At 45.4% G+C, this 19,283-nt stretch overlaps 1 protein-coding gene across 13 annotated transcripts in view; it reads left to right on the forward strand.

Annotated features, from left to right (window-relative positions):
• LOC105476177 (neurotrimin) overlaps positions 1-19,283 on the forward strand; it is a 1,408,523-nt gene that overhangs the window by 1,202,480 nt on the left and 186,760 nt on the right. For all 13 annotated transcript variants that reach the window (XR_011611280.1, XM_011731850.3, XM_011731851.2 and 10 more), the window contains one exon: positions 11,318-11,550. Coding sequence is in view for 12 of the 13 variants with exons in the window: in XM_011731850.3 (XP_011730152.1) it covers positions 11,318-11,550 (233 nt within the window). In the remaining variant the exon portion in view is untranslated. The remainder of the gene's footprint in view (positions 1-11,317; positions 11,551-19,283) is intronic.

Below are 19,283 nucleotides of genomic sequence, written 5' to 3' on the forward strand. Positions count from 1 at the left end.
TCCTTTATTTGTTTGCTGTCCACATGCCCCTGCCACCCACTGAACTCCCCAAAACCTCCCCCACCTCCCACAGAATGTCCCTTGTTAGTACCTAAGCCTGGCTGCATTGTGTCCCCTCACCTCTGTGTCAGTGTCCCAGGAGACAGAAATTTTCTTGGCCCTCCAGGGTCTCTTAGGCCAGGGCCAGAAGGACCCCCACTCCCGGCTTCTGGCTGCAGGATCTACCCTGCCTCGTGTCCTCTCTCCCAGGGGCAGGGCTCACCTGCTGTTGCCTGCTCCCAGTGCCTGACTGCAGACCACCCTCCATCTTTCTAGCACCTTCCTTTCCTTGCAGCCTCCCAAATATCTCACACTCCCTCTCCGGAAGAGTTCCTTCTGATCACAAAGCATTTGTGAGATTTACACATAAGATTGCCTTTGTTCCCATTCTCTAGAGGCAGACTCTGGGATAAGGATTTGTGTGGTCATGACTTATTAGGGAAGTGGGCCTAGGAGAAAAGGTGGAAGGTGTGGGGGAAAACAGGCAGGACAGGGCAAGAAGTCAAGTGGAGGCTCGTTTTTAGGCAGAGACCCACCAGGGTGACCAGCCCTTTTGTAACTCCCCCCCAGGCTACTGCTAGGGGCCGCCCTGGGGGACGCAAACCCCAGGCACTTGTGGCTGTCTGTGGAGATGGGGGTGCAAACAGAGTCTCAGGCTGGGCTGTCAGAAGCGGAAGCACCCAGAACCCAGGAGCACACAGAAATGACGGAAGGGGCTGAGGGGCCTGGGCTGAAGGCTGACTTCCTGCTTTGTCCTCCACAGGGAGAGAGAGACAGTGAGGTGACTATGCAAATGGTGAGGCCCCCATCGAGGGGAGGGAGGGCTCTGGAATGACAACAGGCCCAGCAAAGGTAGTGTCCTCCCACTGGGAGCTTTCATCCTTCTGGGGGATGCATCCTGCTCCCCAAGGTGCCACGTCACCTGGGCTCTATCTGGAGAGGTCCAGTTACCTTTTCTGCACTTAATTGCTCACATTTTCTTGTTTTAGTGAGTGTTGTCCTTCCGGACTCTGGGGACCCCTTCCTGTCAGCCTCCTCACAGGCCACTAGAGAGAGGAGAGGCTTCTGTGGGCTCTACAGGACAGGGACAGAGGAGGGGCCTCCAGCCCCTGGAGTGTGCATCTGCATGTGGTCCTGCTCTCCTGTCCCGACTGTGTCTCACCTCCGTAGATGGTAGAAACGGAGCTCAGAAGCCAGTAGCCTCTCTCCTTGGAGGATGCCAGTCCACTCACCTACTGTGCCTTGCTCTCACCTAGGCCCCAGGCAGTCATGTGGGCACCGCGTTACCACCAAAGGTGAGAGGATGTGTAGCCAAAATCACTTAGTGAGAGAACAGACCAGGCCCACCTGGAACCCAGATGTCCTCTTTGTCCCTCTGGAGTTCTAGCTGTATTTGACGTTTCTTCCTGTGAACTGTGGGGTTTGGATGTAGCAGAGACTCTCTGGATCTCTTCTTTGGTTGCGAACCAGATTCCTTCTTTCCAGCTGCTCCCTCCCACCACACATGGCCACATATGTACCTCATATGCATACACAGTCCCTGGGGCAAAGACCAGGTGGACAGGCAGCCTGCATGCTGCCCAGTTCACACACATGGGTGCCAGACTTCACACACACTAACTGGAAAGGAAATGGCAGCTGCATGTGGTCTGAGGTATGGTTTTGGTCTCCTAAGCCGTGATTTTTTTTCCCCTTTCAAGTCATGTTCAAGTTCTAAGTACAGATGGTACTTTAGGGTGATAGGAGTGTGCTAGAGGCAGGATCTAGGTCGGGTTCTGGGGTTTGATGGTTAAAGTGTGTCTTGACAAAGAATTGGAGGTGGAACTAGCCCCAGAGGTGAAGCCAGGAGTGACGCACACGCTGACTTCCCCAGAGGCCAGTGCATCCTTCGTACTCGCACCAGGCCTTAGGCATGGGAGGAACAAGGTATTTCCAGCCCCTTTTCTAGTGTGATTCCATGTGGCTAATCTATATGGTTCTTCCCAGTTTGCCTGAATACATCCTGGTTTAATCAGTATAATTTCAAAAAGTGTCTGGTTTGGACAACAATCAGTGTAACAATCAGTTTAATCAGTGTAGTTGCAAAAAAAAAAGTGTCTGATTTGGACAACTGCCAGGCTGGCCTAACTTGTCCAGGGACTGAATGGAGCCCCATTTCTTCATCCAGTGAGTGCCATAGTATGGGGTGACACACACTAGCCAGTGAGGGCAGGACTGGAGATGAAGCAGAGATGGAGGAGAGCCTGCAGATGGATTTGTTTCAGGGAATCCTGTTTCTTCTTCCCAGCTCCTTCCCTGCCAAGGAGGGCTGTCCCCCGGAGAAGAAAGAGACAAGCTCCAGTGTGCTACCATTTATAATCATCCATGATTCCTCGAGCTGGACTTTGCAGAGTTCTTCGCTTTGGTTCCCTGTCTGCTCTTTGTCTTCAGAATAAAGTGCAAACTCTTTTACAAGAGGGCATGTTGCACAACGTACCTGTAATAGTCAGGGGTCCAACAGGGAAAACATGGCATCCTCAAATTGCATAATTTGAGCAGAGTGTAATACAGTGGATATTTACGAAGGTGTAGCCAAGGTGTAGGAAAACCGTAAGGGACAGTCAGGACCCTGGGACTATGAACAGGAAGGCACTGTTAACACTTTCAGGCCTGAAGGGATAAGGGGACGAGGTCATGGCTCCCACCAGAGAGAGGGCTGTGTGGAGAGGGTCACTAGCCAGGGGCGGTGATCTTTGATGGAGGGATATAGACAGCCAGTGGATAGACCCTCCTTCCTCCCCAACCCCATCTCCTGCCACTTCTTTCCAGTGGCAGAACAACAGGAGGCCAGAGGGCAGGGAGCCTGTCCACATGATCCGTGCTGGTCAGCCTGCACTGGGTGGTGGATGTGCGGCCACACAGAGAGCAGCGTGCTAGCTTGCTGGCTTCGTCCCTGCTAACTTTTCTCTTCTACCCGTGCCTTCTATTCCATATGCTCCCCATTTTCATCCTTCCACAAACTTGCCAGTATTTTCCCAGCTCCTTTGTGCTTTGCTCATGCTCCTCCTAGTGCTGGACATGCCGTACCTTACTCCTCCTTGCTGTTAACCAAGCTCTTTCCAACCTCGGCAGCCACCTTAACACTCACCAAGATCCAGATTGCCCTGAAAGCAACCAAAAGTCATGTGTGAGGGTTCTTGGAGTAGAGAAAAAAAAATTGTATCTACTTCCTGACTTCCCAGAGCTCCACATGTGACAAAAAGATAAAGCATGGACATAATGCTTCCAGTACACACCAAGATAAAGTATGTCTGGAAAACACTCATGGGGAACAGCAAAATTTTGCAGAGAAAAGCTTGTCGATATATGAATTAATATTTAAACTTGACCTTGGTGTGGCGTAGGAATTTGCCTAACAAACAATAAGGAAGGGCATTCCAAATAAAGCAGGAAGTCACAGAATTCCCAATGTGAACAGAATATACAGGAAACAGTGAAAAGTGTTCTGATGAACCTACTGAATGTCATGTTTGAAACCGTGTGGGGTGGGAGCGTGTATTAGCCTGGGTTTTCCTTTTCAAGAGGATCTGTCTATCTGTCTGTCTGTCTGTCTGTCTGTCTGTCTATTTATCTATCTATCTATCTATCTATCTATCTATCTATCTATCTATCATCTATTCTAATCTGTCGAGAGACTTATAAGAATTGGCTCATGTCTGTAGTGTAAGTTTCAGTCCCAGTCCAAAGGCCTGAGACAAGGGAGCCAATGTCCAAGGACAGGAGAGGAATGTCCCAGCTCAAGCTGGAAGAGTGACATGCCCTTCCTCCACTCTTTCGTTCTATGCAGACCCTCAGTGGATTAGATGGTGCCCACCCACACTGGGGAGGGTAGCTCTTCTTTACGAAGTCTGCTGATCATCTCTTCTAGAAACACCCTCACAGACACACCCAGAAATAACGTGCTACCAGCTGTCCGGCATCCCATAGTTCAGTCAAATTGACACAGAGAATTAATCATCACAGAAAGTGAGGTGGAACTTTGTAGGGATCACTGACTGAAGCCCAAGCTCCAATGGCAGATGGAGTTCAGCGTGAATTCCCACTGAACTTTCTCTTGGCACTTCTGGGCTCTTTCCTTTATGAAAGGTTGGTCTCCATGACAGGATTCCAGAGACGCTCATGTGTGTTTGGACTATTTTGAATATGCTAGGGAAAGAAAAGGAAAGAAAAACTTCCAGGTTACCTAACTTTGGTCACCTAGGGGCAAAAGGCTCTGTTGTTTGTGGTTCCATGAGATGATGAAGATGCCCCACATTGCCCAGATTACCTTTTGCTAGAGTGTAGAATTTAGAGTTCTTGACTACATGTGTGTAACAGTTATTGAATCAAAAAATGGCTTGTGGAAGTTATGACTTACAAATAAGACATGACCTATTGAGCAAGCCCATTCTTGTTTCAGCATTTAAATTAGTATGGGGCCTTTGTCTTGGGTACAAATCAAAGTGTTGTGCCATTCATTTCGGAAAAGTCGTGGCCCACTAAACTCAACAGAGTTTGTTTTGAGAGGATGCTACTGTATTTGACAGGGACGGGAAGGACAGATGGTAGATGTGCTTATGGAGAATCTTTCTGGAGGTCCACAGAGCAAAGGCTTCTTGATTTATCCCTGAGACATTACAGAAGTGGAGGGGGACTGCCTCCTTGCACGTTATCACACGTAATGACCAGGCACTGGGGGAGATGTGTGCATTTGCATTTGTGGGTGCAGGTTGGCGGGGACATGCAGAGTAATTATACTCACAACCTGGGCCTTTATTGGATGCAGGCCTCATGGTCTTTTATCTCTCGGGAGTTTGTGAAAGATGGGAGATTTTAATCAAATAATTAATCAGTGGACAGATATTTATTGTGTGCTTACTTTGTTCTCTGCACAATGTTCTGTAGAGACACAAGTGAAAATAAGACATGATCCTTGCTTTTCAAGAACTTAAAATCAATCAAGTCAGCAATGTTACATCCCGAAGATGAGAGAGCAGAACATATAATAGCACAATAGATTTGTCTGATGAATTTTTACAATAAACAAAAGAATGTATTTACACGCATGTTTCCATTTAATCTTCTCATTAACCCCGTGCAAGAAGAGAGGTTATTTCTACTGCAGGTGATTTAGATGAAACCCAGTGGAGTGAGATAAGCTCTCTGAGGCCTGAGGGGCGTCAGAAACAGAGCTGGGACGTTCCATGTAACAGTCAGAATTCAGACCCTATTCTCTTCGCTCTCCCTGAGCCTCTCTCTGACTACAACTACCTACTAGTGGTGTGGGACTCATAGTGCAGTGTGTGCCACTGCTTTTGGTTTTGTTTCATTTTTCCTCCCCCTAATCCTTTCACCTGTGTCGTAAGTGTGCTGTCTGCTTCTTCCTAGGCATGATTAGTCCTCTTATTTTCATAGCTAGGAAAGATTCCATGGCATACCTCCGTTTTCTTGTGTAATGCAAAAATGGTAATCATTGGGAGATGTAAGAACAGTGTGCAATATGAGTCTAAGTCTAGTATTTTTGTCTCCCTATGACCCAAATCAATTTTGTAAACTTGCACACAAGTTTACAGTCTAAAAGAAATTCAGTAGGGTCAAAATTAGCAGCCTCACTAGTGAAACTTTCTCTTACAATAAAGGAGTAAGGTGCTGATATCCGAATGTTCAGTGCATTCATGGTGAAGTATCCTGTTTTGTTAATTTCTTGGTTTCCCCCAGAGAACACTTTCTCGCAAGAGCAGATGTGGAAGATGCACACGCCAACCCCGTGGCAGCATGTGTGGGTATTGCTGAGCCATTTGCGTCGTGATGTTCCCCTGTTATGCTTGAGGGGAGGGGCGGGGCACACGCAGAATGCTCAGAGGAACCAAACTTAGGGGCAGCTGGAGCGTTTCTGTGAGATAAGAGGCAATTGTGACCAGGTGCTGCGAAGGGCGGAAGCACTTATTTTGCTGTGTTTTCAAGCATTGCTTGAGATGTGCTGCCTTTCAGACGCAGTTAAAGGGCCATTTGATAGAAGGAACGGTTGGACCGCACACTGTCTGGATCCATTATTGCCCTCAGATCTTCAGGCAGGTGTGTTTAAGAAAGGCCAAGCCTGGATTTTTCTCTCTTTCTTCAATAATCTTTCTCCTTATTTCAACACTCTCTTTGCTCATCTTTAGAAGTTTCCAAGCAGACACTCTCGCTTTTTTTTTCTTACAATTTCCAGGTTCTCTCTCTCTCTCTCTCTCTGTCTCTCTCTGTCTCTCTCTGTCTCTCTCTCTCTGTCTTCCCCACCCCCATCTCTCTCTGTCTCTTCTCTCATCCTAAATCCAAAAGTAGCTTCAGGACCTGAGTCCATACTTTTATGGTTCTATTTCTGCAGTGCACATCTTGGGCTTGCTTAATCATTTATTTTTGCTTTTCCTCTATGTAGAAATGCAGCATATGTAATAAAACAACTATTCCTCAGAAAGACATTCAGGACACAGAGAGCTGCATTTTTAGAGCATTGGAACAATAGGTGCAGCTGCAGAAAATTACAGGTATGGCAGAGTTCTTTCTCCATACTCTGAGTTCCATGCACGGGTGAGCATGTGCACATGTGGCTGGATCCTCTTTTGGCCAAATACATCCTGAATATTGACACAGGTGAGGCACTCTCAGTAATCCCTGCTCAAATAGTACAGGCCTATTCTCTAGAAAAAGACACTTATCCAAAAAGGAACATGGTGTAGACAGACACACACAGACTAAGAAGGGGACAGAGGCTTAGCACTGAAATGGAAAACAAATGCCCTTTCCAGCCTTTATTTCTCTTTGTCTGGATTCTTCCAGGATGCTGAGTATGCGAGGCCATGGGCTGTCCACGGGGGCCACACCCAGGAGGGGAGGGCCGCAGGAGGGGTGCTGATGGGAAAACCATTCACAGAGACACAGAAGGCTAATGACCACTGCCAGACGGCTGCAGGGTGGGGCAACTGGAGGGCAACATTGAAGCTGGAGGACAGAAGGGAGCTGGAGTTGCAGGGCCCAGTCCAGAATCCCCAGGGGCACAAAGCTTGTTCCTCTATTCTTCGTATACGTGACAGGATGGGCAGAGAGGATGCCAGCAGTGGGAGGGCGGTATATCTGGAGGCTGTGGACAAAAGGGGAGAGGCTTTGCAGGTCTGGTCTGAGAACATCCCACCCTTTTGATCACCCATCTCCCACCTCTTGTTGGCCTACATTGCATTGACTTGTGACTATTCCTCAATATCTGATGAGCGGCCATCTCCAGCTCAGCTCACCTGGATGAGTCAGGGACAGTGGACTTTGAAACCTTACTCACTCTGACTTAATCACCAAAGTTAACCACCATCCTGAGAGAGGTGAGATATTGTAGCATGTTTCAGGAGCAGTTTTGTAGAAGGACTATGTCGAGGGCTGTCTCTGAAGAGAGAGAACTTGTTGTCTGAATTTCCCACCTCCAGCGCCTTCTCTGTGGCTGAGAGAGCAATTAGGCTCATTTTCACTTTTCTTTTTTTAACCTAGGAGCAATGTGTCCTCTGCATTGTTGAGGAGACTGGATAAATGAGACAGATAGATGGGGGCAGGTGTGAGATGGCGACAGAGTTGGCCGCCGAGGTACCTTTGTGATCCATCTCTGCAGAAGCCGGCATTCGTTCCGTGGGGATTCAGCAAGACTGATACCCAGCAGTGACAGTTTGGACATCTAAACATGACCTTGGATGTGCTCAGAACCGCAGCTGGAACTGTGCCAACTTCTCAGAGTAGTCTATCACAGTGGCCGCAAAACCATGCTGGAAATTGGCTGCGTTCTGAGCGGTGGTGCATCTGCAGACGAACCTCTCCGCCCCTGTAGTGCGGTGCAGTGTTGGGGGACGCCTTCCATTTCTGTCCATTTTCAATAATTAGAGGCTCACAAGGAAGCCCAGGACAGTCCTCTTGTATTCATTGGGAGGTTGTGAGATCCCCGTTGTGGGCATCGAAAATAATTATTCAAGCGGTTTAGTGTTTGTCAGTCAGCGTTTCCTGCACTGTTTCCACTCACCTGGTACTTGTCAGATTTCAGCTCCTGGGGAGGAAAAAAAAGGACTTTGCTTCTGGTTCCCCAGAACATACGGGAAAGTTCTATCCTGTACAGTGTTGGAAAACTGTTTCATACCAGGGTGCTTTCCTAGTGCCTGTTCACTCTGCAACTCGCATTTTGCCAGGACACACACATCTAAGTTACAGGTTCTCAGCGAGCTCTTCGGACCAGCGTCAGCAGCACTTGGAATTTTGTCAGAAATGCAGCCTCCCAGGCCCTGCCTGGGCCTACTGAATCAGAAACCCATGGAGTAAGGTCCCAGGAATCTCTTTTTAATCAGATCTTTCAGGCGATACTGATGCACGGTGAATTTGAGAAGAACTGATTCGGGTGTTCTTTTGGGAGGCCCTATAAGAACACTAAATTTGGAAAACAAAACAAAACAAAAACTGGCATGAATCCTGGTTCTGCAGTTTAATATCAGCATGGTTTCAGTCAATATGGCTAATGTTTCTTAGCCTCAGCTAATTTTGTCTGTAAACTGGCAATAAGTGAACCCAACCAAGTTTGTGAGATGATAAAATAGTGCGTATAATGGGCTCATGTAGTCAATTAACATTGACCGTGAATGTGAATTCATCCAGTTTCGTGCTTGGACCCAAGTGAAGGTCAGAGCAGTGGTCACCCTTCAGATTATTAATATAAGCTATCCTAGATACATTACTAGCAAAGCAAGCTGCAAAGTGTGTTTTTGTTCTTGAGAGATTTCAAACCTATGCCGTTCCAAATTCATGTTTCAGACAAGGCAGTACCAGATGATAGTCATGGGGTCTGCAAGGAGCATAAGGGAAGGAAGGTACAACATCAGGTGCACCCTCCATTGACTGCACTTTTCTCCTTCTTGTTCACCCTCAGAGTCCATGCTGGATATTCTCATCAAAGCCACAAGAAAGGCTTGGAGCATACCCTTGACCAGTTCAAACTTCATGTGCATTCAAGTTACCTGGACATCTTATTAAAATGCAGATTCAAATTTGTTATCTCTGAGAGGAGGCCTGAGATTCTGCATTTCGGACGAGCTCCCACCCAAATGATGCCGATATTGCTGGTTTGCTAGCCACACTTTTGTGTCGTGTGGTGCTAGCTCAGTGCTTCTCAAACCCTAATGTGCATAAAGCTCATGTCTAGATATGAACTTCTAGATGTGACTTAAGGAATGACCAGGGGCCATCAGCACTGGCGTCACCTGGGAGCTTACTAAAAGTGCAGATTCCCAGACCTTACCTCAGACCTGCTGGATCAGCATCTGCACTTCAGCAAAATCCCCAGGGGGCCTCATGTGCACAGTAAAGCTTGAGAAACATGCGGAGCTGGCTTCACAACTTTGTTTATTTCCATAGAAATCTGTTATCACCACCTTGAAATCCTTATTCATGCTTGAACAAAATACCCTGTGTTATTTTGCACTGGGCCCCACAAATGGTATAAGTTGTCCTAGACACACTGCTCCGTATTAGTGGTTTTGAAACATTAGTGTGTGTATGACCCAACTGAGATGTTGTTATAAATTCCCAGATTTTCTGAATCAGTAGAATGAGGGTGAGACTAAGAATCTCTAATAAACCTCTCCTGTGATTCTAATATAAGTAGTCCATGTGCACTTTGAGAGATAGTCCCTGACCTTCTCCAAGGTAGGCCTTCACTCATTTCCAAGCTGTATCAGAATGGTGCCAGCGAGAGCCCGCATCTCATCTGCATTGCCAGAAAATGCAATAAGCTGCAAAAACCTTGTCGAGCACCTATGCCAAGGTGTTTCTTTTTGGGCAGTATTTCCCACAAGAGCTCTCAGCAAACTATCCATCTACACCTAAGTGATCCTTCCATAATGTTGAGACATTTACATAAGCAAAGTAGAAAGGATGCACAGTACAGGATTTCTCATGGGGACAGGGGTCTCCTGAAGAAGCAGGTGTGTACAATAGCAGTTGTTAGAGTTTTTATGGTCACAAACCATTTTGAGAATCCAATAGAAGCCATCACCTATCCCCAATGAAAAATTTACCTTTGCACCTTATGAGTCTCACACAGGACCAGGAATTAGAGGACTTGGCTAAAGGTCTGACTTCTATACTTTTAGCCTCGTTCCTTGGACAAGTCATCAAGCTATTCAGAACCCTAGAGTCATGATCTTTAAAGCAGAGAATGGGTAACAGTGTCAACCTCAGAAATTTGTTGCAAAAAATCAGAGGAGACGTTGAGCTGTAAAAGTGCTTTGTACACTGCAAAATAAGGTATACATTTGAGGCATCATTATACACCCTATGCTGCATTGTTATTTCCAGCATTATAGTCAGGATCAGGACACTGTGTTTGTAAATTTAGCCTAAGGCCATGGAACAGACTTGCTGTAGTAAGAGAGGGAAATGAATACAGACAGAAAGACATGATGAGGACTTGGCGAGAGTTGCTGGGAAATTTAAAAGTGTAGAAAAGAGAAGGGAGCTTCCACAATTTGAGGACTCCAGATGCAAAAATAAAAGAAAGAAAATCTATTTTTATATGTGCAGACAGTTTTGAGATTTTGGAAAGTGGCTTTAGTCTAGCAGTAACCGAACATTTCTGCCCCTGGGTATAATGAAGATGAATAGCGATAGTGGTGGTCTGTATTTAGTTTTGACTGCAGAAGCCTTCTGTGGGAATTTGCTATTCTGAGATGAGAGGAATGATGTTTAGTCGTTAAAAGCTGGGTCTCTGGTCTAACACACATTTATTGTGTGACTTGGACAACTAGTTTAGTTTAGTTTCTCTGCTCTTCTAGGCTTTTTCCAATAAAATATTCTTCATAGGGTTATCATAAGTATTGAATGCTGTAGTGCACCCTAAACACCTAGACGTAAATGTGAAGGATTATCATCACCCAAATCCTTGAGCAAAGGGAGAACTGGTAGTATTCGAAGTATTCAGCCATCCTGGGCATGCAAGATACCTCTAGGCTATAACTGAGATCGTATTTGAAGTGGTTCTGTGCTCAAGTGGTTTGAGAAGCACTGAGCAGCATTCTGAGGCTATAACCCCATAAGGTCTTTGCTGTGTTCCAGAAAAGTCCACCCCTGACAAATCAAAGGAAATGTATGTGTTGGGGGAAGGGAGAAAGACAAGATATTCTAGCCTTGCCACGAGGACCCACCTGTGATGGCTGCTGTCATCTCTCAGTCCCTTGACGTACCTGTCTGGTCTTCCCTTCAGGTGCACTATTGACAACCGGGTCACCCGGGTGGCCTGGCTGAACCGCAGCACCATCCTCTATGCTGGGAATGACAAGTGGTGCCTGGATCCGCGCGTGGTCCTCCTGAGCAACACCCAAACGCAGTACAGCATCGAGATCCAGAACGTGGATGTGTATGACGAGGGCCCGTACACCTGCTCGGTGCAGACAGACAACCACCCAAAGACCTCTAGGGTCCACCTCATTGTGCAAGGTAGGTCGGCGGGGCTTGGCGGGGAGATCTGGCTGGCCAGCCTGGAGGGCCTTCAGGTAAGAGTTTTTTCTCTGATCCCCAGCAGAGATGAGTTCTCCTTGTTCTGTGCATTTAGGGTCCAGGGCACATTTCCGGTTGTCATTTTGCAGTTAGAAGCTAAAATTTTCCAGTCATTTTCATTGAGTTGAACTAGGAATGGTTTTTTTTTTTTAATTTTTGTTCCAATAATATATTTTCTCAGGAAATTATCTTTTAATTATTGCTTTTCTTGACTTTTTTCTCCCCTAAGTTTTAGTGGGTTTTTTTTTTTAATTTCATGCAATTCCAAGATTGTGTTGTGTTTAAAACCAGACTTTTAATGCGCTTTTGAAAGTACAAGTATGCTATGCCCCCCTTCAGCCTTGAAAGGAAGCAGAGCCAACCAGGATGCACTAGGCACTGCCTTCAGCTGCGTCCTTCACAAATACCTGCTTGTTTCCGGCTCCCTTGCACCTCCTCTCATCTCCCAGCCAGGGGTTTTAGATGCCATTTCTCCCCTGTAATACTGGTGTCTGATTCTCCCTGATTTGATTCCATCCCAACTCTCCTGGCCTTCTTCTCCTCCCCTGGCTCCTGGCTCATGAGGCCTTGTATGTGTGTGTGTGTGTGTGTGTGTGTGTGTGTGTGTGTGTGAGAGAGAGAGAGAGAGAGAGAGAGAGAAAGAGAGAGAATATGTGTGTTGGTTCTACTCTCTCAGACCCTGGGAATGGAGCTCACCTCCATTCCCAGGCAGAACCAGTCCTGGGGCATTCAGACACCACTTAACCTGGTTGAAGGATTCCTAGTTAGTGAGCAAGAGCTGGCATCACACTTGGCCACTTTCTGGCTGTGAGACCTTAAGTGATTACTGTGTCTCAGTTTCTCTTTCTGTAAAGGGGGTCAATGTGAGGATTGAATGGTACATGTACTGACATAGAAAACACTTAGAAGAGGACCTGGCACATACAAGGGCTATTTCAGCTGTTGAGTTTTCTTTTCTTTTCTTCTTTTTTAGGACTCTTGTAATTTTTATATTTTTTTAGCCTCTTTTACAGTGGGCCGGATATCTTATTTTGTGATGTCAGCAGTGTAGTCCCTGAGCAGTGGCATGCCAGATCCAGTGCTGGGGCCCTTTCCCAGGCTGATCCCGAGGCCCCTTCACAGGGACGTGCAACTCCAGGGCGACACACTCCTCTCCTAGGGGCTCCTTCCTCCAGTCCCCTTGTCGGTGTGTTCAAGAAAAGGGTAAAGAGCTATGGGATGATTGGTTAGAGACAGAATAGGAAGGAAGGAGGCTTGTGAAAGAAGAACTGAAGTGAGCTGGAAGAAGGAAGGGGAGGCCCGCTGTTTGACAGTAGGGGAAGGCGGAACTTGGGTCGTGATCAGCACTGTTGAGTGAGGCAGGGTGAGCAAGACTGAGAGGAGGACACGCGAGAACCAGGCGATACTGGACATGGCTCTGGGCAGAGCGTATGCCAGGGGACATGGGAATACCTCACACTGTGGCCCAAGTTTGGTCCTGCCGAGTTTTTATTATATTTTGCTTACTCTTTCTTACCCAGAGGAAATTATAATGGCTCTTTAAAAAGTGATTCTATAAATGAATACTTTTTGAACTGATGCATGCAAACAGCATTTTTAAAGAAAATAGAATTGCATAGAAGGTATCAGGGTGTAATACAAACAGTGGAGTAGGTATTGCCATGTGAGATTTTTGTTACAGTTTGTGTACATTTTTTAATATAAAATACATTTTTTATTGTGGATAGGGAGACCAGAAATTCTCGAGAATCTCCACTCTGTGGGGAGGGCTGGTGAATGCCCCAGTGCCACCATCTGCATACTCTACCAGGTGGTGCTTGGAAGCCATTGCTCAGCCCTTCTCCTGTCCTGCCCCAACCCCTGCACACTTAGTGTTGAGAAAAGAATGCCTAGCATTGACAATGAGAGACTGGGAACTAGGAACTATTAGAGACATTTGCTTTAGGAAGCAGGGCCTTATGGAACTGGAAAATGGAAGGAATTGTGAAAAGTGCTAATGCCTCCTTGAAAACAGGATCATATTTTTGTCATTTTCTTTGTTCAGTCCCCCCACTCATGCACACCCCCACACCCCTGCCCTGAACACCTGCCAGAATGCCTTATACAAAGTGAACATTTAATAAATGCTTATCCAAGCAAATGGCTAGAATTAGAGCCAGACGATCTTATATGGGCTCCAAGAGAGACGGCTGGGTGTTTGTGGGGGTGAGATGATGGGAGGGGGTGAGAGGATGGAGTCTACATCAATCTTCACTCACGTCCAGGCTAATGGAAAATGTCTAATCCCCGGCTAGGTGTTTACATCTGTGACTTGGCTGGGTGCCCTCTTCGCATGACACACCACCTCAAATATTGGAATCTCATCTTGGGCTAATTTTCGAATGCTGATGGGTGTATTGATCTGGAAACAAGCTGGGTTAAAAAAGGCATTGGTCTTGTACACAGACTCAGCCCAAGCTAATCCGCCGTCGATATGCCTGGACTGAGTATTATCGACACTTTAATGAATAGAGGACCATAGTTTTTTCAGAGCCGAACTGACCCCCTCTTCAAAGCAATCAGACAAACTAAATAGAGCCAGACTCTTGTGTTTCTGTATTGGAAAGAGGATGCACCACCATCCTGGATTACAAAAAAAAAAAAAAAAAAAAAAAGAAAGAAAAGGAAAGAAATATATTTATCTTTGGATCGTTTATTATACTGAACATAAACCCTAATTCCCCCGGCAGAAGCTGGCTATCTGGATTTGAAGTTGCTATTCAGCCCTGAGCGCAATGCTTCTGGAATAAAAGTTGGGCATATTAGGTTTTCAAAATGGTATTATGATCATTTAAAAAAAGAAATAAAAACAGCAACAACAAAAAGGAACTAAATTGATATTCTGCCTGTGAGTATGTGTATTTATGTATATGAAGTCAGCTTCATATCTAAATAAACCCACACAGAGGGAAGGTAATGGCATCTCACAGCATTGCGCAAGCTGCTTCAGGTCTGGGGTATGTCTTTCCTCTTACTGTCAAATATCCCATCTACCCCCTAGTTCTCTGTACTGGATTTTCTTCCCCTGTGGTCCTGATCCAATATGGTTAGTTCTTGCAGACAGTCATGCCAAGGCGGCCACATGGCGCAAGTCTCTGGGGCCAGCTAGGAGCAAAGCCCATCCTTGGGGAGGAGGGTGACCCTGGAACCAGTGTGGGAGGGAGATGGAGGGGAAGGCAGCAGAAAGGGGGAGACAAGAGAACTGACCTAAGTAGCTACTTGCCAGGGTGGCTATTTAAAATTAAATTTAAATTAGCTACAACCAAATAACATTTAAAATTTACTTCTTCAGTCACACTAGCCACACTGAAGTGCTTACATAGTCAAGCAGGACTGCTGTTCCCTTGTGTTAGTTCATTTTGCTTTACTATAAAGGAATGCCTGAAGCTGGTAATTCACACACACACACACACACACACACACACACACACACACACACACACACAAGAGGTTTATTTGCTCATGATTGTGCAGCCTGTACAAAAAGCTTGGCACCAGCATTTGCATCTGGAGAGGGCCTCAGACTGCTTCTATTCGTGGCATGTGGTGAAGGGGACCCAGTATGTGCAGAAATAGCATGGTGAGAGAAAAAGCCAGAGAGAGCAGGGACGGTGCCAGGCTCCTTTTTACCACCAGCTTTCGAGGAAGCTTATAAAGCAATAACTCACTTGCCCCACTAACCTGCATTTATCTATTTATACTCCATCCCCATGGCCAGACATCTCCCATTAGGCCCCCACCTCCAATTTTGGAATCAACTTTCAACATGAGATCTACAGGAACAAACCCCCAAACTACTGCACTCCTGTGTTGAACAGTGCAGAGAGAGAACATTTATGTGAACTTCCATTGTAAAAAGCTCTATTGGGTGGTGCTATAAAGGGTTACCATTATGGATCAGCAGGTGTTAAAACTAGAATGGCTTTCCATGGCTTGACGGGCTAGGTATATTGTAGAAAGGAGAGTGAAATTTTTGAAAGAGGATGGAAATTTTTGAAAAGATGATGCTCCTTTAAAAACAAGAGAGAATTGTTGAAAAAGATGGAGTAATGGAGTTCCCAGGTTAGCTTCAATTGTTTAAAAAGGTGGAGTAATGGAGTTCCTAGGTTAGCTTAGACAGAGAAGAGTCTGGAGTCCAAGGATGTACCTGTAGGAGAGTAGGCGGAGTTCAAGGGTTGGTTAAGTGTGAGCATGGGGATGATGACTCCACCAGGACCCTGAGATTTCTACCTGTGAGCTCGGGAGATGAATACTGACATGTCTAAAGATCACATGGCAAAACTGATTCATCAGCAGAGGGGAATGAGTTCAGATACCTGGACTTCTTGACTTTGAGATGCCTTGAATACTCCCTTCAAATGTGAAATGTAAGAAATACCACCAGTGGATTTGCATGTCCAGAACATAATCTTTTTGTCCAGAGTTGGGGAGATTCATCTAAAATTTATTAACATTTAGGTCTAATGATTTCCATCTCTTTGATCTTAGGGTTTTCTGCTTAATAAATGTAATTAATAAGTGATTCCCTCTGGAGTCTAGCTGAATATTTTATTCCTCTCACCCTCGTACTCCTGCTACCAAACCAAGCACCCTGTACATCTGAAAAAGCCATACTGCTGTCTCCATTGTTCCCTTGGACAAGGCTACATCTTGGAAAACACAGAGTGGATAAAACACTCAGTGGGAATGAATTGTTTGCCTAATTAAGGACAGCTTGAGAAGACGTCTCAAAGGCCCCATCTGTGGATGGTGGTAGAGCAAAAGTGTGCCATGGTTGTGCGCAGAGTGTTAAGAAAGGTCCTCCCTATCCAAGCATGGAAAACGGACTTCTCAGTTTTGATGGTGCACCTGCGGGACTTCACTCTCACTCAGAGACACATTTGCATGACAGAGAACAGTAGAATACAGTGCTTATAAAAACAGGGATATTAGTGTAATAAAAAATTTTTTAAAGCTTTTAGCCTCTTTATTGGTTTTCCAGGCCCTACCTAGGTTTCTCTTTTGTCACTGGAGTATCTAATCAGCCCCTCCCTTTTGTTTGGTAAAATGAGTTTTCCTATTTCTTGCTGGGCAGAATTAATCTGAAAATCCCTGCTATTGTTTGATAGTTAATTACCTGCCTTTGGAGTTGAACAGCTCCAAAGCTCAGGTAAAGAAGGGAAACACAAATGTCTATGGAATAGGGCAGGAATGAGGGAAAGAAGCCAGGACATTCTGTTCACTTCGTGTGTTAATGTAATTCCAGAAAGGAGGGGACTAGACTAGGGAGATATCCAGCCCAGGCAGCGACTTGCAAATAATGGATGTATGGCCACATCAGCCCCTCATTTACCTTTGATTGTCTCCCTGTTTCTGACTCTCTCTCTTACCCACCTGATACATACAACCTTGTTTCTTTCCAATCCTGAATAATTAGTTGACCTTGTCAAGCAAAGCTCGTTATGATGATTCGGAGAACAGGAATAATAACTTTTAATTTCTAGATACATACACCCCAGAGAACCCTCCGCACTCTGAATCTGAACTGAAGGAAATTTGAAACACTAAATATCAAAGGAAATAATGTGACCTAATCCTTCCTTTGAAAGCAAAGCTTTCTGTGTCTCCAGACATGTCACCCAGAAGGCACCATGCCCTTCTGGTAGGACAAGGCTCCCGGAGAGCTCTGCAGATCTTTGCACCAACACTTGCCATTCAAGCTGAGGCCATGGTAGAGGAAAACATCATGATCCAATTCTAAATAGACTGAAGTCACCTTCTGAGAACATCTGTGTTCTCCAGATGTCAGTAGCCCTGTGTGACGGATCGTGGAGCATACTTATCATCCCAAACTGCTTTCAAATGACCTCTCTTTTTCCAGTCCCATTCAAGAAATAGATGAAAATGTATATTTGGTCTGGTCATAAGACTGTGTATCTAAATTTGATAGAACTTTGAAAAAGTCAGGAAATTAAATTCCACTACAAAATTGGAGCTCTCCTCAAAGCACCCTGGAGAATGACAAGGAAGTAGGGCATTTTACCTGAAATTGATGTATCCTATCTAGACAGCATGCAGATGAGGCAACTCTGTTCTACCTGGTGAGTTTTAAAATTTCCTGAAGCAGTTACTGACAACAGAGGGACAAAAATTGACAGAAAGGCTAGAGCACATTTCAGTAAACCCATCTGAAGCATTATCTGTCTGCTAAGCCAAGTAGGGCAAAATGTAAAGTCTAAAGTAATCTCAGCAAAATGCCAGAGTTAAAGTCATATTCGTTTAATAATGGCATTTTCTTTTCCTTTTGGTATGGCTAGGAAGGGGTCCTCATGTTCCCTACAGAGTTTGGAAAACCTGGCATCTTTTGCGGAAGAGTAGTAAAAATAGGGTCCCCTGTTCTAGCCTTTCACACCCGTTCATAGAGAATGGAGCAGAAAGTTTAGATGACCCTATTGCTTTACAGCAAGCACTTACAGAAGTCAGGCAACATCTCTCCAGGTAAGCAGTTCGGGCTCCCATGGGGAAGTCTGTAAGCAGCCCCTGAGTTCTTACCCCTTAGGTGCTTTTCCCCAGGGAGTCTGGGCTGCCTCTGAGCGGCCTCAGATTCTAACACCGTAGGATTGAGAAACATGGCTCTGATTCCTTCTGGATCTTGATTCTTTCTGCAGCTTCCAAGTGAGAAATGTCATTTATTTTGGGGAAAGGACAAACACTAGATCCTGAATAATCAGCTTTTTCAAGATATATCCCCTTAGACTCCCATTCCCATATCAGAGTGCTGATTTATTCAAGCTGCACTTGAAGAAAATCTTCTTAATTAAGGGTTGGATGAGGTCTCTTTATGGTCTCATGACCCACCACTACAGATCTGGCTAATCCTATAATATATCTAAAATTTTCCTCATTACTGTATTCCTAATTTCAGAAGGTCCCCCATACAGAATGTATATCCAGCAATATCAAGAGCAGCTGACTTGGATGCCATGACTGTTAGGAGAAGATTCTTAGACACTCAAAAGACCCAAAGATTCTGGTCATTTCTCTCTTCTTAATAAAGTTAAAGTGCATAGCTTCTTAGGGTATGGGGAGTAGTTAATGAGGAAGGTTTCCATCCATCTGTTGTCAGATCGAAGACACTCTACTGACCCTGTTGAATTCCATTTAACAGCGTTTTGAAGCCAGGTCCTAGGGACACAAAGATTCATACAGAGCTCCTGCCCTGTCCGGCAGAGGAGACCACTATACTAACAAATATCTGTCTTATAAGGTAACAGGGATTTGGATGTTTGAGCATATAAATGCTATGACTACACTGAAATAGAGTAATTGAATTTACCTGCAAGATTAGACAAAACTACAAAGTTATATTTCATGAGGGTCTTGAATGGACAGTGGAATTTCTTTTTAGGGGATCTGGCATCCCAAACAGGAGCAATCATGTGTCCAAATCTTGGAAGGCTGAATGTGTATGGTGTGTTGGAGGAAAAGTGAGGACGCTAATGTGGTCACAGGGCAGAGTTCCTGGGATGAAATCACTCACTATATGGCTAGAAAGGTAGGCTGCATCTCAGTTTCAGGTGAAACCAGATAGGTTTCCAATAGGCTTGTTTTTTCTTGTTGTCCTGCTAGAATGCTACTTCTCTTTCTCAAGGAAG

The sequence above is a fragment of the Macaca nemestrina genome, chromosome 12, assembly GCF_043159975.1.
Source record: "Macaca nemestrina isolate mMacNem1 chromosome 12, mMacNem.hap1, whole genome shotgun sequence".
Taxonomy (NCBI): domain Eukaryota; kingdom Metazoa; phylum Chordata; class Mammalia; order Primates; family Cercopithecidae; genus Macaca; species Macaca nemestrina.